General features: G+C 46.6%; 1 protein-coding gene across 2 annotated transcripts in view; it reads right to left on the reverse strand.

Moving 5' to 3' along the window:
* ITPRID2 (ITPR interacting domain containing 2) overlaps positions 1-21,482 on the reverse strand; it is a 79,442-nt gene that overhangs the window by 2,195 nt on the left and 55,765 nt on the right. For both annotated transcript variants that reach the window (XM_058189368.1, XM_058189377.1), the window contains 7 exons: positions 20,173-21,360; positions 17,852-17,929; positions 10,577-10,704; positions 8,453-8,603; positions 6,860-6,925; positions 5,274-5,666; positions 209-332 (listed from right to left, as the gene is read on the reverse strand). In XM_058189368.1, coding sequence (XP_058045351.1) covers positions 222-332; positions 5,274-5,666; positions 6,860-6,925; positions 8,453-8,603; positions 10,577-10,704; positions 17,852-17,929; positions 20,173-21,360 — 2,115 coding nt within the window. In that variant the 3' untranslated portion in view covers positions 209-221. The remainder of the gene's footprint in view (positions 1-208; positions 333-5,273; positions 5,667-6,859; positions 6,926-8,452; positions 8,604-10,576; positions 10,705-17,851; positions 17,930-20,172; positions 21,361-21,482) is intronic.

Below are 21,482 nucleotides of genomic sequence, written 5' to 3' on the forward strand. Positions count from 1 at the left end.
CAATCTGACATTAGCTTCAGTACAGTTCTTCCCACTCAAAGAGAGCTTAAAAAGTGGCCATTTAAAAGCAATGCTGATTTGGCAGGATTCACGAAGACAGGGCCTGCCATGACTGTACTGTATAAACAGTTAAAATGTTAGAAATCTCCTATGGATTATGTATTATATTGAACAGGCCAACTAATGGGCAACCAACTGAAGATCTTACCTGTAGTACCGATTCATGGTTGGGTTTCTTGTTTAGAATTAGCTGATAGGCCTGGGGCAGAAACAGCTGCTAACAGCCCACTTACAATTTCCCGTCTGATTTCACCAACAATGGACTCCTTGATCTAAAAAATAAAATCAGAAGTTATGGCCTCTACCAGATACTACAGACCTATAGCTCACCCAGCCTCAAAGGTTCTGATTGGGAAATCCTTTTTTCCTCAATTTTTATTCCCTACTTTGGAGTGACGCTGAGGAGATGGGAATCTTTTCATGCCTTCTCATTCAGTCTTCAACTGACTCAGTAGTTTCAAAATTTGGAGGAAGAGTTAACACTATGGCTCTTATGCTCACCCAAAAAACAGAGCAGTTCTATAGTGAACAAAATGGCTGGACCAAATGTAAGACCAAATACATCATTTCTTGGGCCAAATCAGTAAAGACCTTTCCGCTGGCGATAGGCACCCTGCAGTCTTCAAATCCCATTTTTTCTTCAGCCCTCTGAGCTCCTTGGACCAAGGCCATTGAAAACTAACAGTAGTTTCCTAGCACTCTGAGGTGCAGGGTAGTCTATAAGCCCTAAAACAGTCATGTCACAGTTAAAAAACAAAAAAACCCTCATGTGACATGGCCCTCCATCCCCAAAGTGTGCAATGCTGTTTTTGCTACAAAAATATTGCACGCCAATAGCTACAGTTCTAATCCAATTACACCATCAACTAGGTTTATGTAAGAGGGTAAATCACTGTATGGTTTAATTGCCTTAGTGTGTTGTATAATCCCAACTGCTGTGGTCTCTGAATCACGATTAAGCTTTTCATATTCTGTGGACAAAGCCTTGCATAGCACTGTGTGTGAATCGGTTATAATGTCAGGACTAAATTAGCCCATTCCATTTTCAGCCGGTTCCCTTTCTCTTCCAGTTAATGCAGGAATATCCTTCCTTTGAGGCAGAAAAACAAAGCTGGTTGCCCTGGATATGGAAGATCCTGATTGGGGACCCCTGGGAACTGCAAACAAAAGCAACTGGATGGCACCAGTTTGCTTATCATTATCTAAACAGTCAAGAGGAAGAAATCTTACCAAAGCCACCCTTTCCATATCATTTTACCCACCAAGCAGGGATGAAATGCTCCCGGTTCGGACCAGCTCGCTCGATCCGGTAGTGATGGCGGCTGGTGGTTTGGAGAACTGGTAGCAAAAATCCCTGGCCCCACCCCTGCCCCTGCTGAGCCGCACCATCATCAGAGGGTTGTTGTTTTTTCCTTCAGCCGAAAAAATGCCTTTAAAAGTAAAAAAAAAAAGCCTTTGATGATCCTGCGGCTCGGCTGGGATTGTCAGAACCCTTAAACTCTTTTTTTTAACAAAGAGATTCGGCCGAAGAGATTGTAAAAAGAAAAAGGTTTTAAAAGGCTCCTCTGGCGATCCCAGCTGAGTTCCTCACCACCAGAACCTTAAAAAACATGTTATTATTTTAAGAGGTTCTGGGCTGCTATGTGGCAACTTCAGCTGGGATCATCAGAGGAGCTTTTAAAATCTTTTTTCCTCTGGCGATCCCAGATGAGTGGGTGAAGTGCAGCTGCTTTTACATTGTGTGTGAATCAGTTGTGTTGTGTTGTGTGTGTGTGTATAAAGTGTGAAAGTTGGTTTTTGGTACCTCTTATTGTTTTGTATACTTTGTTTATTATTTTTATTATTTATTGTTATTGGCCACGCCCACCCAGTCATCTGACCACCAAGCCACACCCACCAATTAAGCCACGCCCACAGAACCGGTAGGGGAAATTTTTAGATCTCACCCCTGCCACCAAGCAAGACCCATCTGACACACAGCTCTGTGCTTTTGTGCCTTCATAAAGTGTTCGACTGCCTTTTCAGAACTGCTGGAGCAGCTGTCTTCAGAATCAAAGGCTCTTAGTTCTAGGCTTACTGATTCTGGAGGCTCCTTAAGAGTTGCAGAGTAACAAGACTATGAATACATTTAATGGAAATCAACAGTACTGAATTAGCACAGTGGGTGACCAAACAAAGAGATGACTCTTTCTGAGAAGAGGCAAGTTGAGTTTACTCCTAGCTTAGTAACAGCCAGACTTCCTGTGTGTCCTTGGTAGGAAGCTGTAGGTTTGAAGCTTGCTGGCTGGCTGAAAGATATGTCTGCACTATGAGATATAAGGCATACATACAGCTTTTCTACTGGAAAGCAATCCTAAAGAACAAGCCTTGAACCATAGACTATAGCTGAATATATTAAAAGGACATTAAAAGAGATGGGGAAGGCAGAGAAGAGAATCACATTCTCATTTTTTCTGAAGACCAATACTCTGCATAACAAAGGATAATCTGTTTGAATGAAATAAACCCTTTCTGCTTCTGGAAAAAAGCTTATAAGAAATGGAGATGTTTCAGCACGTTGAAATTATTTTTCTCTAATAAAATCTCCATTATCATTTGCAATAGTGCACCAGAATTTTGGGAAAAAAACTTCACAGAAACTACTAAAAATCACAGTCTTTCCTTTTTCCTCAGTATCAATCCACTTATAAAAGACTTTTCTCCTTTTTTGTTGTTGTTGTGGTTTATTCCATTCCATAAATAAAAGGTCAGCTTGTAAGTTTTTCAAACTTACAGACAGAACGTATCTTGACATCTTTATTTCGTAATGTTTTTCTGTAGGAGGGATGTACTCATTTATTTTGAAGGGTCAGAAGGCTTTTTTTCTCATTCTAGTAAAGAGAGGTCAAAAGTTCAAACGCATTACAAGCCACTCAAAAATGCTCTGAAACACTGGGTTTTTTGTACGGCCTTCACCTTGCCCCACCGCAAACAAAATAATTCAAACAGACAGAAGGAGACAAATCATCAGTATGCCATAAGCTTAACGTTGTGAAGAAATATCAAGAATGCATATTAAAAAGCCTTCTTGCAAGAGAGTCCTTCTGTTCTGAAAGCAAACAAAGCCTGGCTAAAGCTCTGGGTATTTATGAGACACTCAAGTATACAGTGACACACATGGCACCCAACCACCCCCTCTTCCTGCAACACATGCGACATTCAGCAAACAGACCAACTCTGGAATTTGCGAGACAGGAGCTGCATCCTTCCACCCACTTAACTGGAGACCAACCAAGAGAGCTCAATGGGACTTCTGTACAGAAATGTGTAAGAGGATGCAGTTAAAGCTGTTTGAAACTCAAGACAGTCCACCGCAACTCCACTAGTAGGCACCCTTGCGTGAATGCAATTTGATGTCTTAAAGCACTCGCCCCTTAAATGCCACGAGGTTTTTGGCAACCTCATGTGAGGGCTTTCATCAAAACTTCAGCCCTTGTTCATAGAGTAAACTTAATGTCCAGATTTGAAGAAGGGCGAGGCGTTAGCTATCGCTGGGAAGAAATTGTGTGAGAGGCAGGTGTCATGTTTTATTTAAGCCCGGCCTGACAGGAGTAACTGAAGGAAGAACAGTCAGGATGCTGTTAATCAGTGGTAATGTCTAATGTGTCTCAAAGTGAGAATGATCAATCTATAAGCATGGCCATTGGTAATTAAGCTCCCTAATACCAATCAAAATGTGCATTTAATTCACATCTTTAGAATAGTGTGACTGTCTTCTAAGTGTGCAGGAATCAGCCTAGATGCACACAATTTGCACGAACAACATGCAACAATCTGCTCCAGTCATTTATCTTACACAAAAGTAAGGGGTTCAACACAAAGTTCCCTGCCGCTCACACTGAACAGACAGCCAACCTTGTCAGCTAAGACTGAAATTATATTTTGGACAATGCACCCCTCAACCAAGTCTTTCTTGCTATCCTCAATCAAAACGACTTGAACCATTGATTAAACTATGCAGGGTCTACTCTATGAAACTGAAATGCATTCAATTAGTTACCCAAATTTCTTAGTCTGAAGTGACCCAGTCCTATTTTTAAATACAACAAAGTATTAGTTATATAGTAGTAAGGGCAAGGGCAAAACATGTGGTTGCATGCAGCTGAATTCTCTGGAATTCCAGCATCAGGTGGAGTAAACAGACTTCCTTGCCAGATGGACTAATACTGTAGCACAGCATAACTTGATTCAAAGATCTGAGAATCTGCCGCTTATCCAGTTCTGCAAATCTTTGGAAATCTAATGACCACAATTGAATAAAAATGGCGTAACATCCCAGAAACAGCCATTGGAGAACATAGATCATGCCTGGACTACTTCAACACTGCTGGTTTACAATTATGTGAATATATTCTGAAACTAAGAATATTAAAAAAAAGAAGTCTTCCTTTAATTTCATTTAAACTGATTCTCATACTTCAAAGGCCTTTGGCTTTTTCCCCCCTCCAAACAATAAAATTAGGTAGCTCCATCCTGGATTGATTTAATGGCTAACAAATATTCTTTCTCTGCTTAGTTAATAAGGTGCTAAGTACAGATACAATGCAATTAGGTTGTAGAATAAAAAATATAGCATTTCCAGTCATATTTATTTATTTATTAACTTATTAGGATTATATCCTTGCAACTCTTGATTCATAGAAGTTTCCACTAGAGGACCTTTTTCAATCCTTTAGCTCAGGGGTCTCCAACCTTAGTAACTTTAAGGTTTGTGGACTGCAACTCCCAGAACTCTGGGAATTGAAGTCCACAAGCCTTAAAGTTACTAAGGTTGGAGACTCCTGTTTTAGCTGTTAAATTCAGCTTTCCTTCTTTCTGCAGTTCCCCCTCCCCCAGAAACTCTGGGCTGCTACTAAAAGGGGGGGGGCGGACTTGTATCCACTTAGTATCTCTTAGTGGATGAACAACAATAGCTTAGTTAACTGCTCCATTTTTAAAATATGCAATTAGCCAGTTGTAATTGACTAGCTGGTCAATCTTTTTTTCCCCCCAAGATGTTCTGACCCTTTCATTAAAATCCATTTGTTCGATTTCATTCCTTCTTGCCCATTTTTAGCTACTAACTTTCAAGATTTCAGATTTAAGCAAAACCTCTGACTTAAAGGGAGGGAGATGGCATAAGCATACATAAGCAAGCACACACAATCCTCCCTGTAAGAAATCTCTGCCTTCACCTCTCGAATGACTTGCTGCAGTTCCTCGTTCTCCGCACTCTTGGGCACTTCCTGAGTTGTAGGCCCGGAGGGTAACTTTTCAAGTTTCTGTTCTGCAGTGGATGTGGCGGTCCAGGGCTCCTCCTGCCCGGTTCCTGCTCTTGCCGGGGGAGAGGGCATCAAGGCTACACTTGCCCGGTAGACTTTTTGGCTGGGTGGCCTGCACCTTTCAGATGACCGCCCATGGGCTTTTCGACTGGCTTGACTAGAACACACCGAAGAAGAATCAGAGTGTGCGCAGTGTTCAAATGTAGATTCCGAGCCTTCAGGAGGTGGTGTGTGCATGCCGGATTCGCCTAGTCCCAACCCCAACTCTGATTTCAGAGATGACTGCTCTCGAATGAGTTCAGAAACCTGGGGATTCAGGGAGTGGAAAAAAATCAGACAGTCGCAGCCATAGCAAAAGTATAAACATAGTATCTTGTTTGGGGGTCATAAATTACCTGTAACAATCCTGCATCCCTAAATCTCTAAAGCTTTCATGAAGAGTAACAACACTAATAAAAGTAACAACTGGCATGGACCCAGGTTACCTCAGGAAATGTCTCATCTAAATTTACACTGGTCTCTCCCGCCTAGTCTGGCACAAAGAGTGTGCTATGGACCCCATCGGCTACAGAATTTTAATTGGCAGAGTCTAGGGGGAGAGCCTTTTCTGAGAGATTTCTATGAAAAACTTGGCTCCGGAGGGTTCTGGGTACCTAGGCCCCTCGGAAAGTGCCTAGGTACCCAGGCGCCTGCCTTCTAAAAATTTTCAGAAACTACTTTGTAACAAGGAACTAGTCCTCTCCAAGGTAGGACTTGGCCTTAAGAATAGGGTCCCACAAGAAGCCCGAAGCATCTTTTTATATGTACAATCGTCAACCACTAATTGTGTATTTCAATTTTGATGATTTTTAAAAATTTTATTTTTATCTTATCTTTTATCTTCATTTTACCTTATTTTACGAATATTTTTATAGTGTTCCTAAAATGCTTCAGGATTTTCTGTAATTTAAACAATAACGAACCTCCAATTATGTTATGGAGGATTTCCCAACTTTCAGGAACAGCTCAAGTAAGCTTGTGTTTGTTGGGGGATGGGAAGGAGATTAGACCCAACAAGCAAAAATCAAATGCCCCTATTCCTCCCAGGGAAATCCTCTACTGGATATCAGCCTCTAAGTCAGGGGTTTCAAACTCGATTGCATCGCAAGCCACATAGTGACATATTGGGATGGTTTTTTTCCCCTTTGTGGAGTGGTGGGCATAGCCTGCACGGGCCATATCCAGCTTGAGGGTCGCCAGTTTGACAGGCCTGCTCTAAATCATCAGTTGCCCACTTCGATCAGTACTTATCTTCATTTATTTATCTTATTTAAATTAAAACTGAAATCAAATAGAATAGCTTGCTTCCATATTCTGAGGTGCTTGTACACAACCACGACATTATGCATAATCCTACTTAAAGCAATGAAAGACAGGCATATTTCTCTCCCTCCGCCCCCCAGGACAATTCTGATTAGTAATTCTGCATATTTCTGCTTTTTTTATACAAGATTACTTACTGGCTCCATCACATTCAAGGGAGAAGGACATGACAAATTATCAATGCTTCTGCTTCCATACATCCCCTGGAGAAGAAAAAGGAGAGGAGGATTAAATATTGTTTAATTGCCCATGCATTTTGAGATAAAGGGGATCGAAAAAGTATTATAAGGCTAATCCTCGCCTTCCAACCACAACTGAACTCAAAATTCCTATTAAACTGCAATTCCTATGCAGTTGTTAAGTGAACAACTGCATTTTATGACCTTTCTTGCCACAGTTGTTAAGTTAGTAACATGGGTTGTTAAATCTGGCTTCCCCATAGACTTTGCTTGTCAGAAGGTCGCACGGGCGATCACATGACCCTGGGACAATGCAACCGCTATAAATACATGCCGGTTGCCAAGCGGCCAAATTTTGTTCATGTGACCATGGGGATGCGGCAAAAGTTTTAAGTGTGAAAAAATGGTGATAAGTCACTTTGAAACAGTTGTAAGTTGAGGACTACCTGTTACGAAAAAAGTGAAACCTATTTTAGAACTAAAAAGATATTTTTATAAAGATAGTAAGAAAGGAAACTATTTAATACATCATAAGCAATTAAATTGTCACCCACTCATCCCAATCACCACAACCCCCAATTCCCCTCCCCCGGTTTTTAAATCTCTCTCATATTTGACTGTTCCTCTTTCAGGGAGGGGAAAAAATGTATTGAAGGCAACATTTGATCAATGTGCACTCCATAGATTTACTCTGTAATAGTTTAAGTTGTCCATCTATGAATCGTATTTTCTATAATTTAGTTTCTTCTGGTTCCCTATATAAAACTTTCTTTGCTCCGTTTTTTCCATATTAAGGATCCAGAGAACTTAATAGAACTAGACTAGTCCACAAAGTAGTTATTGAGTAACAGAATGAGAAACAATTCTAATACAGTAACGCATAATTGATAATAATATCAAACTGTTAATGATCTCAACAAATCTGGATTGTGTCTACATCGGGATTTCATTATTTTAACAAGAAAGCCACATATCTGCAGGAACTGGGCCAGCATTTTACCAGATTCTTCAGCCTACACCAAGAGAAAAACAACCTTAGAATGAGCTAGCCTGCCAGTCTTCCAAATCCCTCAAGATTTATACCTGAATCTGCACGTCTTCCTCATCTGTGTGGGCCGCCCAGCGTTCCTAATATTACTTTGTATTATGCCTCCAGCCAATGTTCCCAATATTAAATTCTATTAAGCTATGAAACCCAGATCCTCCTGCAAACTCACCGTATCCCAAAACGAATTGCTCACCTCATCAGCTGCACAGATTGGAGGCGTAATAAAAATTGGGGACAGGAGCATAGACCTTACTTCCCACCTATACTGCAGCTTTTCTTTTCTTATGCAGAAGTTACCCTGAAATTATCCTTTAGTTGAATAGAAATTGCATCTTTAATGAGATCAAATCGAGACAGGGGCTCTTCCTGTCAGGCAGCAGGAAATTTATATCTCTTTGGGTAGAAACGATCAGGCTAATATCATGTCCTTGCTTTGTACTGAGCAACTGTACATTTTTGACAGACACAAGACGCTTGAGACAATGACCAAACACAATACCCACCATGAAGGTTTGTTGTCTGTAAGGTGGTGACTCATGCATGCTCCTAAGCTGCTCTTCAAGAGCAAGTAGACGTTCCTCTAATTGCATTTCTAACTCCTGAAGTTCCATTCGAACTGATTTCCTCAGGGTCTGGAGCTGGTCAGCTTCATATCTAAATCAAAAGTAAGTTCCGTGGATCAAAAAGAGTTTTCTCATTGTATGGACCGTAACAAATAGAAATATTGATAATCATCTAAAACAGTTGAGGACCAAGGGACACACAGATTATAGACATTCACATGAAGAGATCAGTGAAAAGAGCAATAGTAAAATGGGTCCAATCTACCTAATTATAACAGACTTGAGCTTTTAAATTTGTTTAAACAAGCTAAATATTTAATGTTCCATACTGTATTTGCCTACAGTATATACAAAGACATCATTTTCTACAGAACTGAGTGATCCAGAATTATTTTCATAATGCACTGTCCAAGGTGAAGGTGCATTGAGAATCGTGACTATGTAATGCCTCTGGAAATCTTAAAATAGAAGGACGTTCCAGAACATCACCAGCATTTCTCTCTATCCCAGGTGACTACACTGAAAAAAGGATGAAATGCTGATAAAGAGGAAATGATGGTGCAAAGTGGATGAGGCCCCATCAAGGTATGTCCAAGATTCTTTTTACTTCATGGATTGTTTTTTAGAAGGGTTTTCGGGTTTTTTTTTTTGGCTTATTAAGCCTTACATTTAGAGCTTAGGCTGTATCTGGACAGAAGGTATGTCGCCAATTTTCAGTTATTATGTCAGAAAGAGATTCAAGTTTTGTAAAACAGAATTCAGGGGCTACATAAAAGGACATTTACTTTCCACAGCCACAGCCATGATAATTATCACAGTAGGTCAAACAATTACCAGAATTGATAGTAATGCAAGGCTAAAGAAATTTAAAGAACATCATTTTCAGAAAGCGTTTGAGGTGAACATAATTCAACTACCAGATATAGTACATGACAGACACAAGGAAGAGAGCTGAGGACCCTTCAGAGGACAACTTCTGCAGAAAGAAATCGGATTTGATACTGTTTTGAAGGGTTTCAAATCAATGCATAATGTAGCCAACTTGGTAGACCTCAAAAAAAAAAACTAAAGGGCTAAATTAGGAAGAAATGCTCAATCAGAAACAGAACATTTTTAATATATTGCTATGCTTTCCTCCTAGAACATTTTGTGACTAAAAAGGAGTGATTCAGATTAAATTAATAACTAGCCCTCAAAAGTAGATAGCCTTGGGATCACTCAGTTGTCCAGCTAAATGTACTTCACAGATATGATATAATATAATATAATGATATGTATGAGAACTTGGAAGGGCAGAATATTTTTTAAAAATGTACAACAAATTAAGTTTCCGTTAAACTGAGCTCAACTCTTGGTTATTTCCTAAACATTTCCAGGCAGTTTTCTTGATAACAAAATGAAAGTGATTGGTCATTGCCTTTTTCTCTACAAGTTTTTTTTATTTTAAAAAAAAAACTTTGTCTAGTTTACAGCCAGGAATTTATGTGGCATTAAGTGATAATGAAATCTGCTTCATTTTTCCAGTCAAGATTGACTATAAGTATGTTAAAAAATATAGTTGTACGAATACTATACATATTATCCAACATAGTATGGATATAAAGAAGTTTCCCACAAGATTGGGATCCTTCTTGTTGGAAATATCCCAAATCCAAAGGATTAGGAACTTGAACTGATGAATGAATAACTAAAGAGAAAGAAACTTACCGAGAGAGGAGATCATAGCAAAGGACAAAAAATTGATCCAGTCAGAAGCATTTGGAGCAGAATGAGCAGGAGAAAGATGGCAGGAAAGAAAATGCAGTGTGAGAATAGTTGCAGCAATTTAACATCAGTGGTGATCACAAAAAATTGATTTAGCAATTAGAAGCAGAACACCGTATGAGCGGAGGACGAGCGGTGGGATTTTTTACTTTGTTTAGATGGACAACAAGAAGAAAAACCATGTTTAAAGTTAATTCAAGATTGCATACTTAGAAGGGAAGAGAAAGTGCTCAGAGAAAGTAATGTAGGGGAGGATTTTAATAAAAGAGAGTGGAAAGAATTCTTTATTGTCACAATTACCTCTCTTCTTCGGTCATATGTTGATAAACAGCAGTCTGCTGGCGCAACATGGCCAATTCTAAATCCATCATTTGAGTTCTAAAGAGGTTTAGGTTCCTTCTCACCACTTGAAGATCCTGGAATGTATTCTAGAGAAACAGACCCAAACACACACTTGAGCTCCAGTTTGGAAGACAATATCCTGGCAATATATTCTACTGGACATAATGATGACTGGTGTGTGTGAGAGAGAGAGAGAAACTGAAAATCCTGCTTTGTAGACTGACATTCTTCCCCTCTAGCACCTGCTAAAGAATTCTTCTTTCCACACACACACACACACACACACACACACACACACACACACACACACACACCTCAGAAAGAGGAAGATGAAAATACTCTCAGTACTCCTGACTCAACAATCGTAATTAGGATCAGAATATCAGTCACTAAACATTGGAGTTGTAAAGTGTGATGTCAGGCTACTGAGCATGTCCAAGATGGCGCCGCCCTGCTGATCGGGGGAGCGGCAGTGGGCCTTTTCGGGCCCTGTCCGGTTCTGGGGGGGGCCTTGGTGACATCTTAGGCCCCCGGACCTGATGGAGGAGCATCCAGTCACCCGGAGGAGGGGTGACTTGGCGCAGGACGACCCGGGGGGGCGTTGGGAGGAGCCCCGGAGCGTCCTGCTGCAGCGGTGGTCATGGCGGCTGGCCGGGCGGCTTGCCGGCTTGCCGGGCGGTCGCGGCTTGCCGCCGGCCTTTTTCGGCGGTCTGGCGGCAGCGGCGGCGGCGGCAGCGACGGCGATGGGGGGTCACTGATGTCCAGGCCCCCTTGGACCCCGCCCGTGGGAGGAAGCAGTGGCGGCCCTGGCAGCTAGCCGGGCGGCTTGCTGGGCGGTCTGCGGCTTGCCTGGCTGCCGCCGGCCCTTTTGGCACTCTGGCGGCGGCGGCGACGGCGGCGGCGGGGCCTTTGCCACCTGGGGCCCCCTTAGATCCCCCGCCCTGATGGAGGAGGCTTCAGTCGTGGAGGAAGATGGAGGACGGGCGACTTCAGGGGCGAGGGGAGGAGCCCCGGAGCCCCGGAGGAGGCCCAGTGGAGATCTGGAGGGCCTACCGGGCCCTCGTCGGCCTTTGTTGGTTTTCTGGCGGTGGCGGCCTGGCTTTTTCGTCTGGCGTCGGTGGAGTGACTGGCGTCCCTTCCTAGTTGGGGGGGGATGTCGGTGGCCTCATGCGGCGGCGATGGGACGCTTTGGTGACGACGGCCGGGCGGAGGTGGCCGGTGGCGGCCTGGCAGCTAGCCGGGCGGCTTGCCGGCTTGCCGGGCGGTCGCGCTTGCCGCCGCCTTTTTCGGCGGTCTGGCGGCGGCGGCAGCGGCGGCGGCAGCGACGGCGACGGGGTCACTGATGTCCAGGCCCCTTGGACCCCGCCTGGGAGGAAGCAGTGGCGGCCTGGCAGCTAGCCGGGCGGCTTGCTGGGCGGTCTGCGGCTTGCCTGGCTGCCGCCGCCTTTTGGCACTCTGGCGGCGGCGGCGGCGGCGGCGGCGGGGCCTTTGACATCTTGGGCCCCTTAGATCCCCGCCTGATGGAGGAGGCTTCAGTCGTGGAGGAAGATGGAGGACGGGCGACTTCAGGGGCGAGGGGAGGAGCCCCGGAGCCCCGGAGGAGGCCCAGTGGAGATCTGGAGGGCCTACCGGGCCCCCGTCGGCCTTTGTTGGTTTTCTGGCGGTGGCGGCCTGGCAGCTAGCCGGGCGGCTTGCCGCCGCCTTTTTCGGCGGTCTGGCGGCGGCGGCAGCGGCGGCGGCGGCGGGGCCTTTGACATCTTGGGCCCCGGACCTGATGGAGGAGGCTTCAGTCGTGGAGGAAGATGGAGGACGGGCGACTTCAGGGGCGAGGGAGGAGCCCCGAGCGCCCTGCTGCAGCGGTGGTCATGGCGGCTGGCGGCGGCTTGCCGGCTTGCCGGGCGGTCGCGCTTGCCGCCGCCTTTTTCGGCGGTCTGGCGGCGGCGGCAGCGGCGGCGGCAGCGACGGCGACGGGGTCACTGATGTCCAGGCCCCTTGGACCCCGCCTGGGAGGAAGCAGTGGCGGCCTGGCAGCTAGCCGGGCGGCTTGCTGGGCGGTCTGCGGCTTGCCTGGCTGCCGCCGCCTTTTGGCACTCTGGCGGCGGCGGCGGCGGCGGGGCCTTTGACATCTTGGGCCCCTTAGATCCCCGCCTGATGGAGGAGGCTTCAGTCGTGGAGGAAGATGGAGGACGGGCGACTTCAGGGGCGAGGGAGGAGCCCCGGAGCCCCGGAGGAGGCCCAGTGGAGATCTGAGGGCCTACCGGGCCCCGCCGGCCTTTGTTGGTTTTCTGGCGGCGGTGGCGGCCTGGCTTTTTCGCCTGGCGCCGGTGGAGTGACTGGCGCCCTTCCTAGTTGGGGATGTCGGTGGCCTCATGCGGCGGCGATGGGACGCCGGTGACGACGGCCGGGCGGAGGTGGCGGTGGCGGCGGCCTACCTCGGCGCTTCAAGGTGGCGGACGGCCTGTTTAACATCTCTACCATCGGTCCGCCTCTCCTTCTTCCTTAGTCCACCCCTGACTATTTATAGGTGGGTGGCGAACTGACTGAATGAGTGGTTTTGTTTTCACCCCACGAGGATCACTATTGACTGCTTCCCATCAGGACTGACTGACAGACCGGTTGTGGTCACTGTATCATCTGTTACCATCTTGACCGCCCAGGATGGGCCTCCTGCCGGACTTTCTTGGTGATGCGAACGCCACGGCGGCTGACCTTCTTGCCCTGCGAGACGCCTCTCTCGGGTTTGGCCTCCATACTATCGAGGGCCCACCTTGAGGACGGGCTTTGGAGCCCCGAGAGGTGGCATGCTAAAAATAGGAGGCTTAGGGCTTTTAATTAGTTGTTTTAAGAAATTTTTAAGGGAGTTTTAATGGGGATTTTAAGGGTTGGGAGGGGAGGGATTCACGGGTAGGGGAGAGAACCCGCCGGGAGGGGGTGGGAGGGTTAGGGCGGGTATTGGGAGTAGCCCGCCGGGTGGGGAGCCAGTCCTGCGCGCCGTGGCGGTTTAGTAATGGGTTCGGAGGTTATAGGGGGATTACGTTCCTTTTGGTGAGGGTGGTTCCATTTGCACGGTAAGTGGAGGGGCAGATATGGCGGAAGGGGGACCGATCGTTTGGGGGCGCGCCGATGTCTGCAGGCGATCGCGCGCCCCGATCCCCCTCCCTTCTCCCGTCCCCCGGATGGTCAAGACCCTCAGAGCCTGGGCCTTCGTCTGATGTTATGCAACGCACGGTCCGTGGCCAATAAGGCCCCCCTAATACATGATCAGATTCAGGGGGGTGCCGCGGATATTATAGGCGTTACGGAGACCTGGTTGGGCACTGAAGGGGGCGTGCCCCTGGTCGAGATGTGCCCACCGGGTTTCCGTGCATTCCATCAGCCGAGGGCCCAGGGTAGGGGTGGTGGGGTGGCGGTTGTTATTAAGGAGAGTCTAGAGCCGAGGGAGACCACTGTACCTCAGATTGCTGGGTGAATCCTCTTGTGAGGTGGGGTCATAGGTGTCAGATGGGCTTGCTGGTCACGTACCTGGCTCCTTGCTGCGTGACAGCCGCCTGCCCGAGCTCCTGGAGGTGCTGGCTGGGTGGTAGTTGAGACCCCAGACTTTTAGTCATGGGGACTTTAACTTGCCATCTTCCGCTCGCCATCGACGGCAGCTCGGGAGTTCATGGCTTCCATGACGGCCTTGGACCTGACCCAAGTAGTTGATGGCCCTACTCACATTGGGGTGGCACTCTGGACCTGATTTTTGTCTCTGGTCAGTGGTTGAGAGATCTGGACTTAAAGGAAATAGTCATTGAACCTTTGTCATGGTCAGATCACTCTTCTTCGCCTAGACTTTCTGACCGCCATTCACCACCGCAGGGAGACGGAGCCGACACGCTGGTTCCGCCCCAGGCGCCTGATGGACCCGGATGGGTTCCGGACGGAGCTTGGGCCATTTCCTGAGGGTCTGGCTCACGGCTCGGTTGAGGAACTTGTTGCGACCTGGGAACGGGCCGCGCGGGGCCTTAGACCGTGTCGTGCCTTTGCGGCCTCTGACCCGCGCAGGTCCCAACCGCCCTTGGTTCTCCGAGGAGCTGAGAGGATGAAGCGCCGGAGAAGACGCCTAGAGAGCTCCTGGAGGTCTAGCCGCTCAGAAGCTGATCGACACTAGTGAAGTCCTATACTAGGACTTACCTAGTGGCATTGAGGAAGCGAGGCGTAGCTACGCCTCCTCATTGCATCGGCAGATAACCGCCCAGCCGCCCTGTTTGGGTGACCCGCTCCCTCCTACACCAGGGGAGCGGGATGACCCGCTGCAGGACGTGCTGAGGAGTTTAACGGTTATCTATACGATAAAATCGCTCAGCTTCGGGATGGTTTGGACCAAGATTGCGTGATACGGGTGAGACGGCTGAGGGTGGTCTTGGTGACATTTTATGGGATGAGTTTGACCCTGTTGCTCCGAGGACATGGACAGGTTGTTGGGGAGGCTGAATGCCACCACATGTTTACTGGACCCGTGCCCTCCTGGTTGGTGCTGGCCACGCAGGAGGTGACCCGAGGCTGGCTCCAGGCGATTACGAGCGCTTCTTGGTGGAGGGTGTCTTCCGCCGCCTTGAAAGAGGCGGTGGTGAGGCCCTCCTCAAGAAGCCTTCCTGGACCCGCTGTTTTAGGTAATTATCGTCGTCTCCAACCCGCCGCGGCGAAGGTTGTTGAGAGTATGGTGGCATATCAGTTTCCTTACACCTGGATGAAACTGTCTATCTAGACCTGCTCCAGTCCGGTTTCCGCCCGTTACAGCACGGAGACGGCTTTGGTCGCGTTGGTGGATGATCTCTGGAGGGCCAGGGATAGGGGTTGTTCCTCTGCCCTGGTCCTATTAGACCTCTCAGCGGCTTTCGATACCATCGACCATGGTATCCTGCTGCGCCGGTTGGAGGGATTGGGAGTGGAGGCACCGCCATCGGTGGTTCTCCTCCTATCTCTCCGACCGGTCGCAGTCGGTGTTGACAGGGGGCAGAGGTCGGCCCCGAGGCCCCTCACTTGTGGGTGCCGCAGGGATCGATCCTCTCGCCTTCTGTTCAACATCTACATGAAGCCGCTGGGTGAGATCATCAGTGGGTTCGTGTGAGGTACCAGCTGTACGCGGATGACACCCAGCTGTATTTTTCCACACCGACCACCCCAACGGTTATCAAGTGCTGTCCCGGTGCCTGGAGGCCGACGGGTCTGGATGGGGAGAAACAGGCTCAAGCTCAATCCTCCAAGACAGAGTGGCTGTGGATGCCGCATCCCGCACAGTCAGCTAACCGCGGCTGACCATCGGTGGCGAGTCATTGGCCCCGATGGAGAGGGTGCGCAACTTAGGCGCCCTCCTGGATGAACGGCTGTCTCTAGAAGATCATTTGACGGCCGCTCCAGGAGAGCGTTCTACCAGGTTCGCCTGGTGCGCCAGTTGCGCCTTTCTGGACCGGGAGGCCCTTTGCACGGTCACTCACGCCTTGTGACGCCTCGCCTGGATTACTGCAACGCCTCTACATGGGGCTTCCTTGAAGGGCATCCGGAGGCTGCAGTTAGTTCAGAATGCGGCTGCGCTGGTGATAGAGGGAGCCTCGTGGCTCCCGTGATAACACCCATCCTGCGCAGGCTGCACTGGCTACCTGTGGCCTTCCGGTGCGCTTCAAGGTTTTGGTGACCACCTTTAAAGCGCTCCATGGCATAGGGCTGGGTTATCTACGGGACCGCCTACTGCACCAGATACCTCTCACCGACCCGTGCGCCTCACAGAGAGGGACTCCTCAGGGTGCCGTCAGCTAGGCAGTGTCGGTTGGCGACGCCCAGGGGAAGGGCCTTCTCTGTGAGGGCTCCCACCCTCTGGAACGAACTCCCCCCAGGACTCCGTCAACTTCCTGACCTTCGAACCTTCCGTCGCGAGCTCAAGACACATTTATTCATCTGTGCAGGACTGGCTTAGATTTTTAAATTTAGAGGGGTTTTAAATTGATTTTAATATTTATATTTGATATTTATATTTCTATTTTTAATAATTCGGGCGCTAGAATAAGTTTTTTAAGGATTATTTTAATTTGTATATTGATATTGATGTTTTATATGCCTGTAAACCGCCCTGAGTCCTTTGGGAGATAGGGCGGTATATAAATTCGAATAATAAATAAATAAATAAATAAATAAATGTGACTGCATCACTTAGCCATGGAAATTTTAACAGTCTCAACTACCATCCTTATGCGAGAACCTCACGTGACTGCAACTTGCAACTTATTGCTGGGGAAGCCAGCAGGAAATCACCAGGACGACTTGCAAGCAGGCAAATGGGTGGCGAGTGTAATGGCGTATGACTAAGCAGGGGCTGCTGTGGCACCGTGCAAACATGGCTAGGTAGGCAGACATACAATATGGAATGTGGGCAAGGAGGAATATGTGCTATGGTGTTTGAGATCTCTAAAGAGGGCTCTTTGGTATAGAAATTGGCAGGAGTAACTTACCAGAGAGACTTGTTATCTTTCCTACCAGCTTCCCCACTGATTTTGCTTGTGGGAAGCTGGCAGGGAAGGTCACAGAGGGCAATCACATGATCATGGGACACTGCATCTGACGTAAGTGTGAGCCAATTGCCAAGTGCCCAAATCAAGATCATGTGACCGTAGGGACGCTATGAAGGCTGGAATTTCAAGGACCAGTCGTATGTACCACTTGTTCAGCATCACTGCAACTTCAAATGGTCACTGAATAAGTAGTCCTTAAGCAGGGACTATTCATATGTAAAAGTACAACCAATACACGTTATCAATCCATTTTTTTCCTTTTTGAGAAGGAAGACATAGCCAACTAAATTTCATCACAAAAAGGCTTCATAGTATATACATACAGATAACATGGACACCCTGAAAATGGGATCTTTATACCGTGTTTCCCTGAAAATAAGACACTGTCTGATATTTTTTTGAACCCCGAAATAAGTGCTTGGCCTTATTTTCAGGGAGGTCTTATTATTTTGGGGCGTGGAGCAAGATGGGGATCCTCTTGCCGTCTTACCTGATTTCCAGCTCTGTCTCCCTAACCCTAACCAGAGGAAATGGCAGGGACTGGCTGCGCATGCGTGTAAATATTTTGGGGGAGGACTTATTTTTGGGGGAGGGCTTATTATCAGGGGATCTCTCATTTTCAGGGAAACACGGTATCTGTTTCCTAAGCTTGTCTATTATGGATGGAAGGAACAAAAGTGCCATTTACTTCATAGAGAGGTAGAATGGATGATCTCTGAATGCCGTAAGAGGCTCCAGTGAAGTCATGAGTTCTCATCGTAGTGTTCTAGGGAGAAGAAAAACAAACATACACCTGTCACATAATTTTAACCCCCAGAGGCAATGACAGTCAAGCCCTGACACAGCAGACAATGTGAGAATGAATCATGGACTTGCAGAAGGAGTACTGGGTCTTGCACCTTCTGCTTTTCTAGAACCCAACTTGCTGGGTGAATTCCACTGATATATGTAGTGAAGCGAGGAACAGATTTTTGATCCTCAGCCTCCAATCTAGGCCCCTCCCTCAAAACGAGCAGAGTTTCCTCCATCCCTTCTCTGTTTGAAGATGTGGAATTACCCTTCAGATTGACTCTGCCCCTGTTGCAGAATCATAGACTTCTAAATACGTCGACACGTACAAGGAAGTTCTATGAGCCATGGTGGCACAGTGGTTAGAGTGCAGTACTGCAAGCTACTTCTGCTGACTGCTGGCTGCCTGCAGTTTGGCAGCTCAAATCTCATCAGGCTCAAGGTTAACTCAGTCTTCCATCCTTCCGAGGTGGGCAAAATGAGGACCCAAATTGTTGGGGGCAATATGCTGACTCTGTAAACCTCTTAAAAAGAGCTGTAAAAACACTTTGAAGCAGTATATAAGTCTAAGTGCTATTGCTATTGCTCTAGCACTTGAAAATATAAACCAATAGCAGTCCCTCATGCAAGTTGATGCAATTATATAGACAGCTTCAGGATTTTTCAGGTAAGCAAAGGAATAGTTCTAGATTGAAAACCCTTCTCCGCCCTTTCCATCCTTCTATAAATAGCAAAATGATACCACCCATGGAGTTACTTATCTGTGAAATAAGGTTACACATAGACACTCCCCTAGAGTTGTTTCAACATGGCTAGGCCAGTATACCCTGGAGCTTTATGAATTAAAGATGCCAAGGAAAAACATTACATTCCGTAAACAAGAGTGTAAAAACAATTTCACATTCAGTCAATGAATTTCACAATACAGCTGGTAAACTCTATTCACTTTCCACTTGATAATCCACATGAAAAATAATTATGCCACTTTCTTTTAGATGCTAAATGAGAGATTTTATATTCAAAAGTTCTGTTCAAAAAAGTTGAATCTCTCCAACACTTCCCTCCCAAACACAAGCCTTTGGTAATCATCCTACAATGTGACAGAGAAATTATGTGACAGAGATATAAAGTACAAATAAGAGAAAAAATGTTGACATGCTTTGTGGAAGGAGGCTGCTAAAGGAAGGCTGTCATACTAAATGATAATGGATTAGTCAGAGAAGTAAAATACAATATTCAAAATATTCAGGTTAGTTGTCTTCATGACAAATCATGGGCCACAATCCCAGAATTCCCACATGGGTCCCTTTTTTCAGTTTTATGAATGCTGTCCAGAAATTTGCACAGCATAAATTGCCCCATGCTGCGTTTCATCCTCTTTAATGTACTTGATGCATGCTTTTTCTCCAAGGAGAAAAAAAAATAAAAAGATTAAATTCATGCTTCTTAAAAGAAAGCATGAAAGAGAATATATATATATTTCAACTTTAATTTGTATATGTAAGAGGCAGCATAAGCCATTGAAAAAAGGCATTTTATCTGGATGCTCAAATCTTAGTTTAATGGTTATTCTTGAGCCAAAAACTTCTCTTCTTAACATCACAATCATTGACATATGAAATATCTGCTTAGCATCCCTTTGATCTCAAAGATTATGCATTTAAGTAGGAAAATAATGGCAGCATGTAACAATCCCCTATGCTCCTTGTCCTGTCAGCCCTAAGCCATTAATACATTTTATTCTACTTGGCCTTCTAAGCTACAGAATCCGACTATTCTTTCCCATCATCCACAATGATCCAATCCATATGGGTAGAGAAGATGGGCACTGCAATCCAGCATCCATGGAACAGAGAAGGGACTGGATTCTAGCAACCAGTTCCTCTGGTGGCTCAGCAGACTAAGTCTGTCTGTTATTAACACAGCTGCTTGCAATTACTGCAGGTTCAGTAATTCAGGCAGTAGAGAAGCCTGTTATTAGAACACAGAGCCTGCAATTACTGCAGGTTCGAGCCCGGCCCAAGGTTGACTCAGCCTTCCACCCTTTATAAGGTAGGTAAAATGAAGACCCAGATTGTTGGGGGGGCAATAAGTTGACTTTGTATATAAATATACAAATAGAATGAGACTATTGCTTGACATAGTGTAAGCCGCCCTGAGTCTTCAGAGAAGGGCGGGATATAAATGCAAATAAAAAAAAAAAGTTCCACTTTCTCTTACCTGTGAGAGGTTTTGCAAGGAGTTCCTGATTTCATGCAAGACTCGTCTCAGTTGCATTTCAACAGTGGAGGGAGGGTTTGGGGAATGAAACCCGTGGGGATGTCCAACGTGTCTCAACATATGAGGGCAGCCAAAAGGGGAGAGCAATCCCCCGCAGGAAGAGCCAGGGGTGCTTGGGATGCTGTGTGTACTAAATGTCCTTGTTTGGCCCTGGAATTGCCGGTCTGGAAGGTCAGAGTGGAGAGAATGCAGAGAACACGAAGACTGAGACATGCACGGCGGGAGGTGCAAAGGGCAGCTCTGGATCCTGCTGCGATTTTCATCTGGCCCCTTGTTTCCAACAGGCTGGGAAGGTTCCTTCCTCATGGGTGACGGAGCAATGTGGAGGGTGGATTTACATAAAGGAGCAGAGCTCTTGTCAACGTCTCCAAAGGATGTTTCTTCTGGGGTATTTTCCTTCCCGGGATCATCCTGTGTGTCATACAGGTATGTGAAAGAAGGAGGGCCACACAGCATTTGCTTGCCTGGGTTTAGCTGGAGATTCACGGAGGAGACAACTCGCACTGGATTGAGAAGAGTGGTTGGGAGGGACTGGGAGCGTCTCAGAGGATAACCCAGTTCTGAGACATGATGCCTTTTCTTAAAAAGAAGGTCCTTTGATCTGAGCAGGGGGCGATCTGTTCTGGGACTGGAAGACGTGCTGTCCTTTCTCTGGGCTCTCTGTAAAGCAATATTAACCCGCTCCACAGAAGAGGGAGAGGAGCAGCTACTTTCTAGAGATGACATTGATTTGAGAACATGGTGGGTTTTATAGGGAAGGAACTCGCACTCACTGCTCTTATCCACATCACTCTCTTCGCTGCTTTCATCCAATGCTTCCGATTCTGCTTCACGGACAGAAGCAACTTCGTTTCTTCTTTCTAAGCCACCTCCGTCAAACTCGTCCTTTTTGCCATTTGAAGAAAGTCCATCTTGACATTCCAACCTGTCCTGGCCTCCTCTTACATTCACCACAGATACTTCCTCTTCCTTCTTCATTTCCAAGAGGAAATTCTCCTCATCAAGCTCACTGAAACAGCCCTCTGGTTCAGCCACTGGCGTCTTGAGTTCTTCGCTGTAGGATGTCACTGTGTTTTCACTGTCACAGCTGTCAGCACTGCTTCCCATGGCCTGCAGCGAGTCGTGCCCCTGAGGAGAGAAATGGCGGAGAGAAATGACATGGAGAAATGGCGATGTGAGGGAAAGGAGGAGTAATAACACTATAATACAAAACAGCGCACTCGTCTTTTCATCACCGTGAAAAAGGTGTT

Source organism: Ahaetulla prasina, chromosome 1 (genome assembly GCF_028640845.1).
Source record: "Ahaetulla prasina isolate Xishuangbanna chromosome 1, ASM2864084v1, whole genome shotgun sequence".
Classification (NCBI taxonomy): Eukaryota; Metazoa; Chordata; class Lepidosauria; order Squamata; family Colubridae; genus Ahaetulla; species Ahaetulla prasina.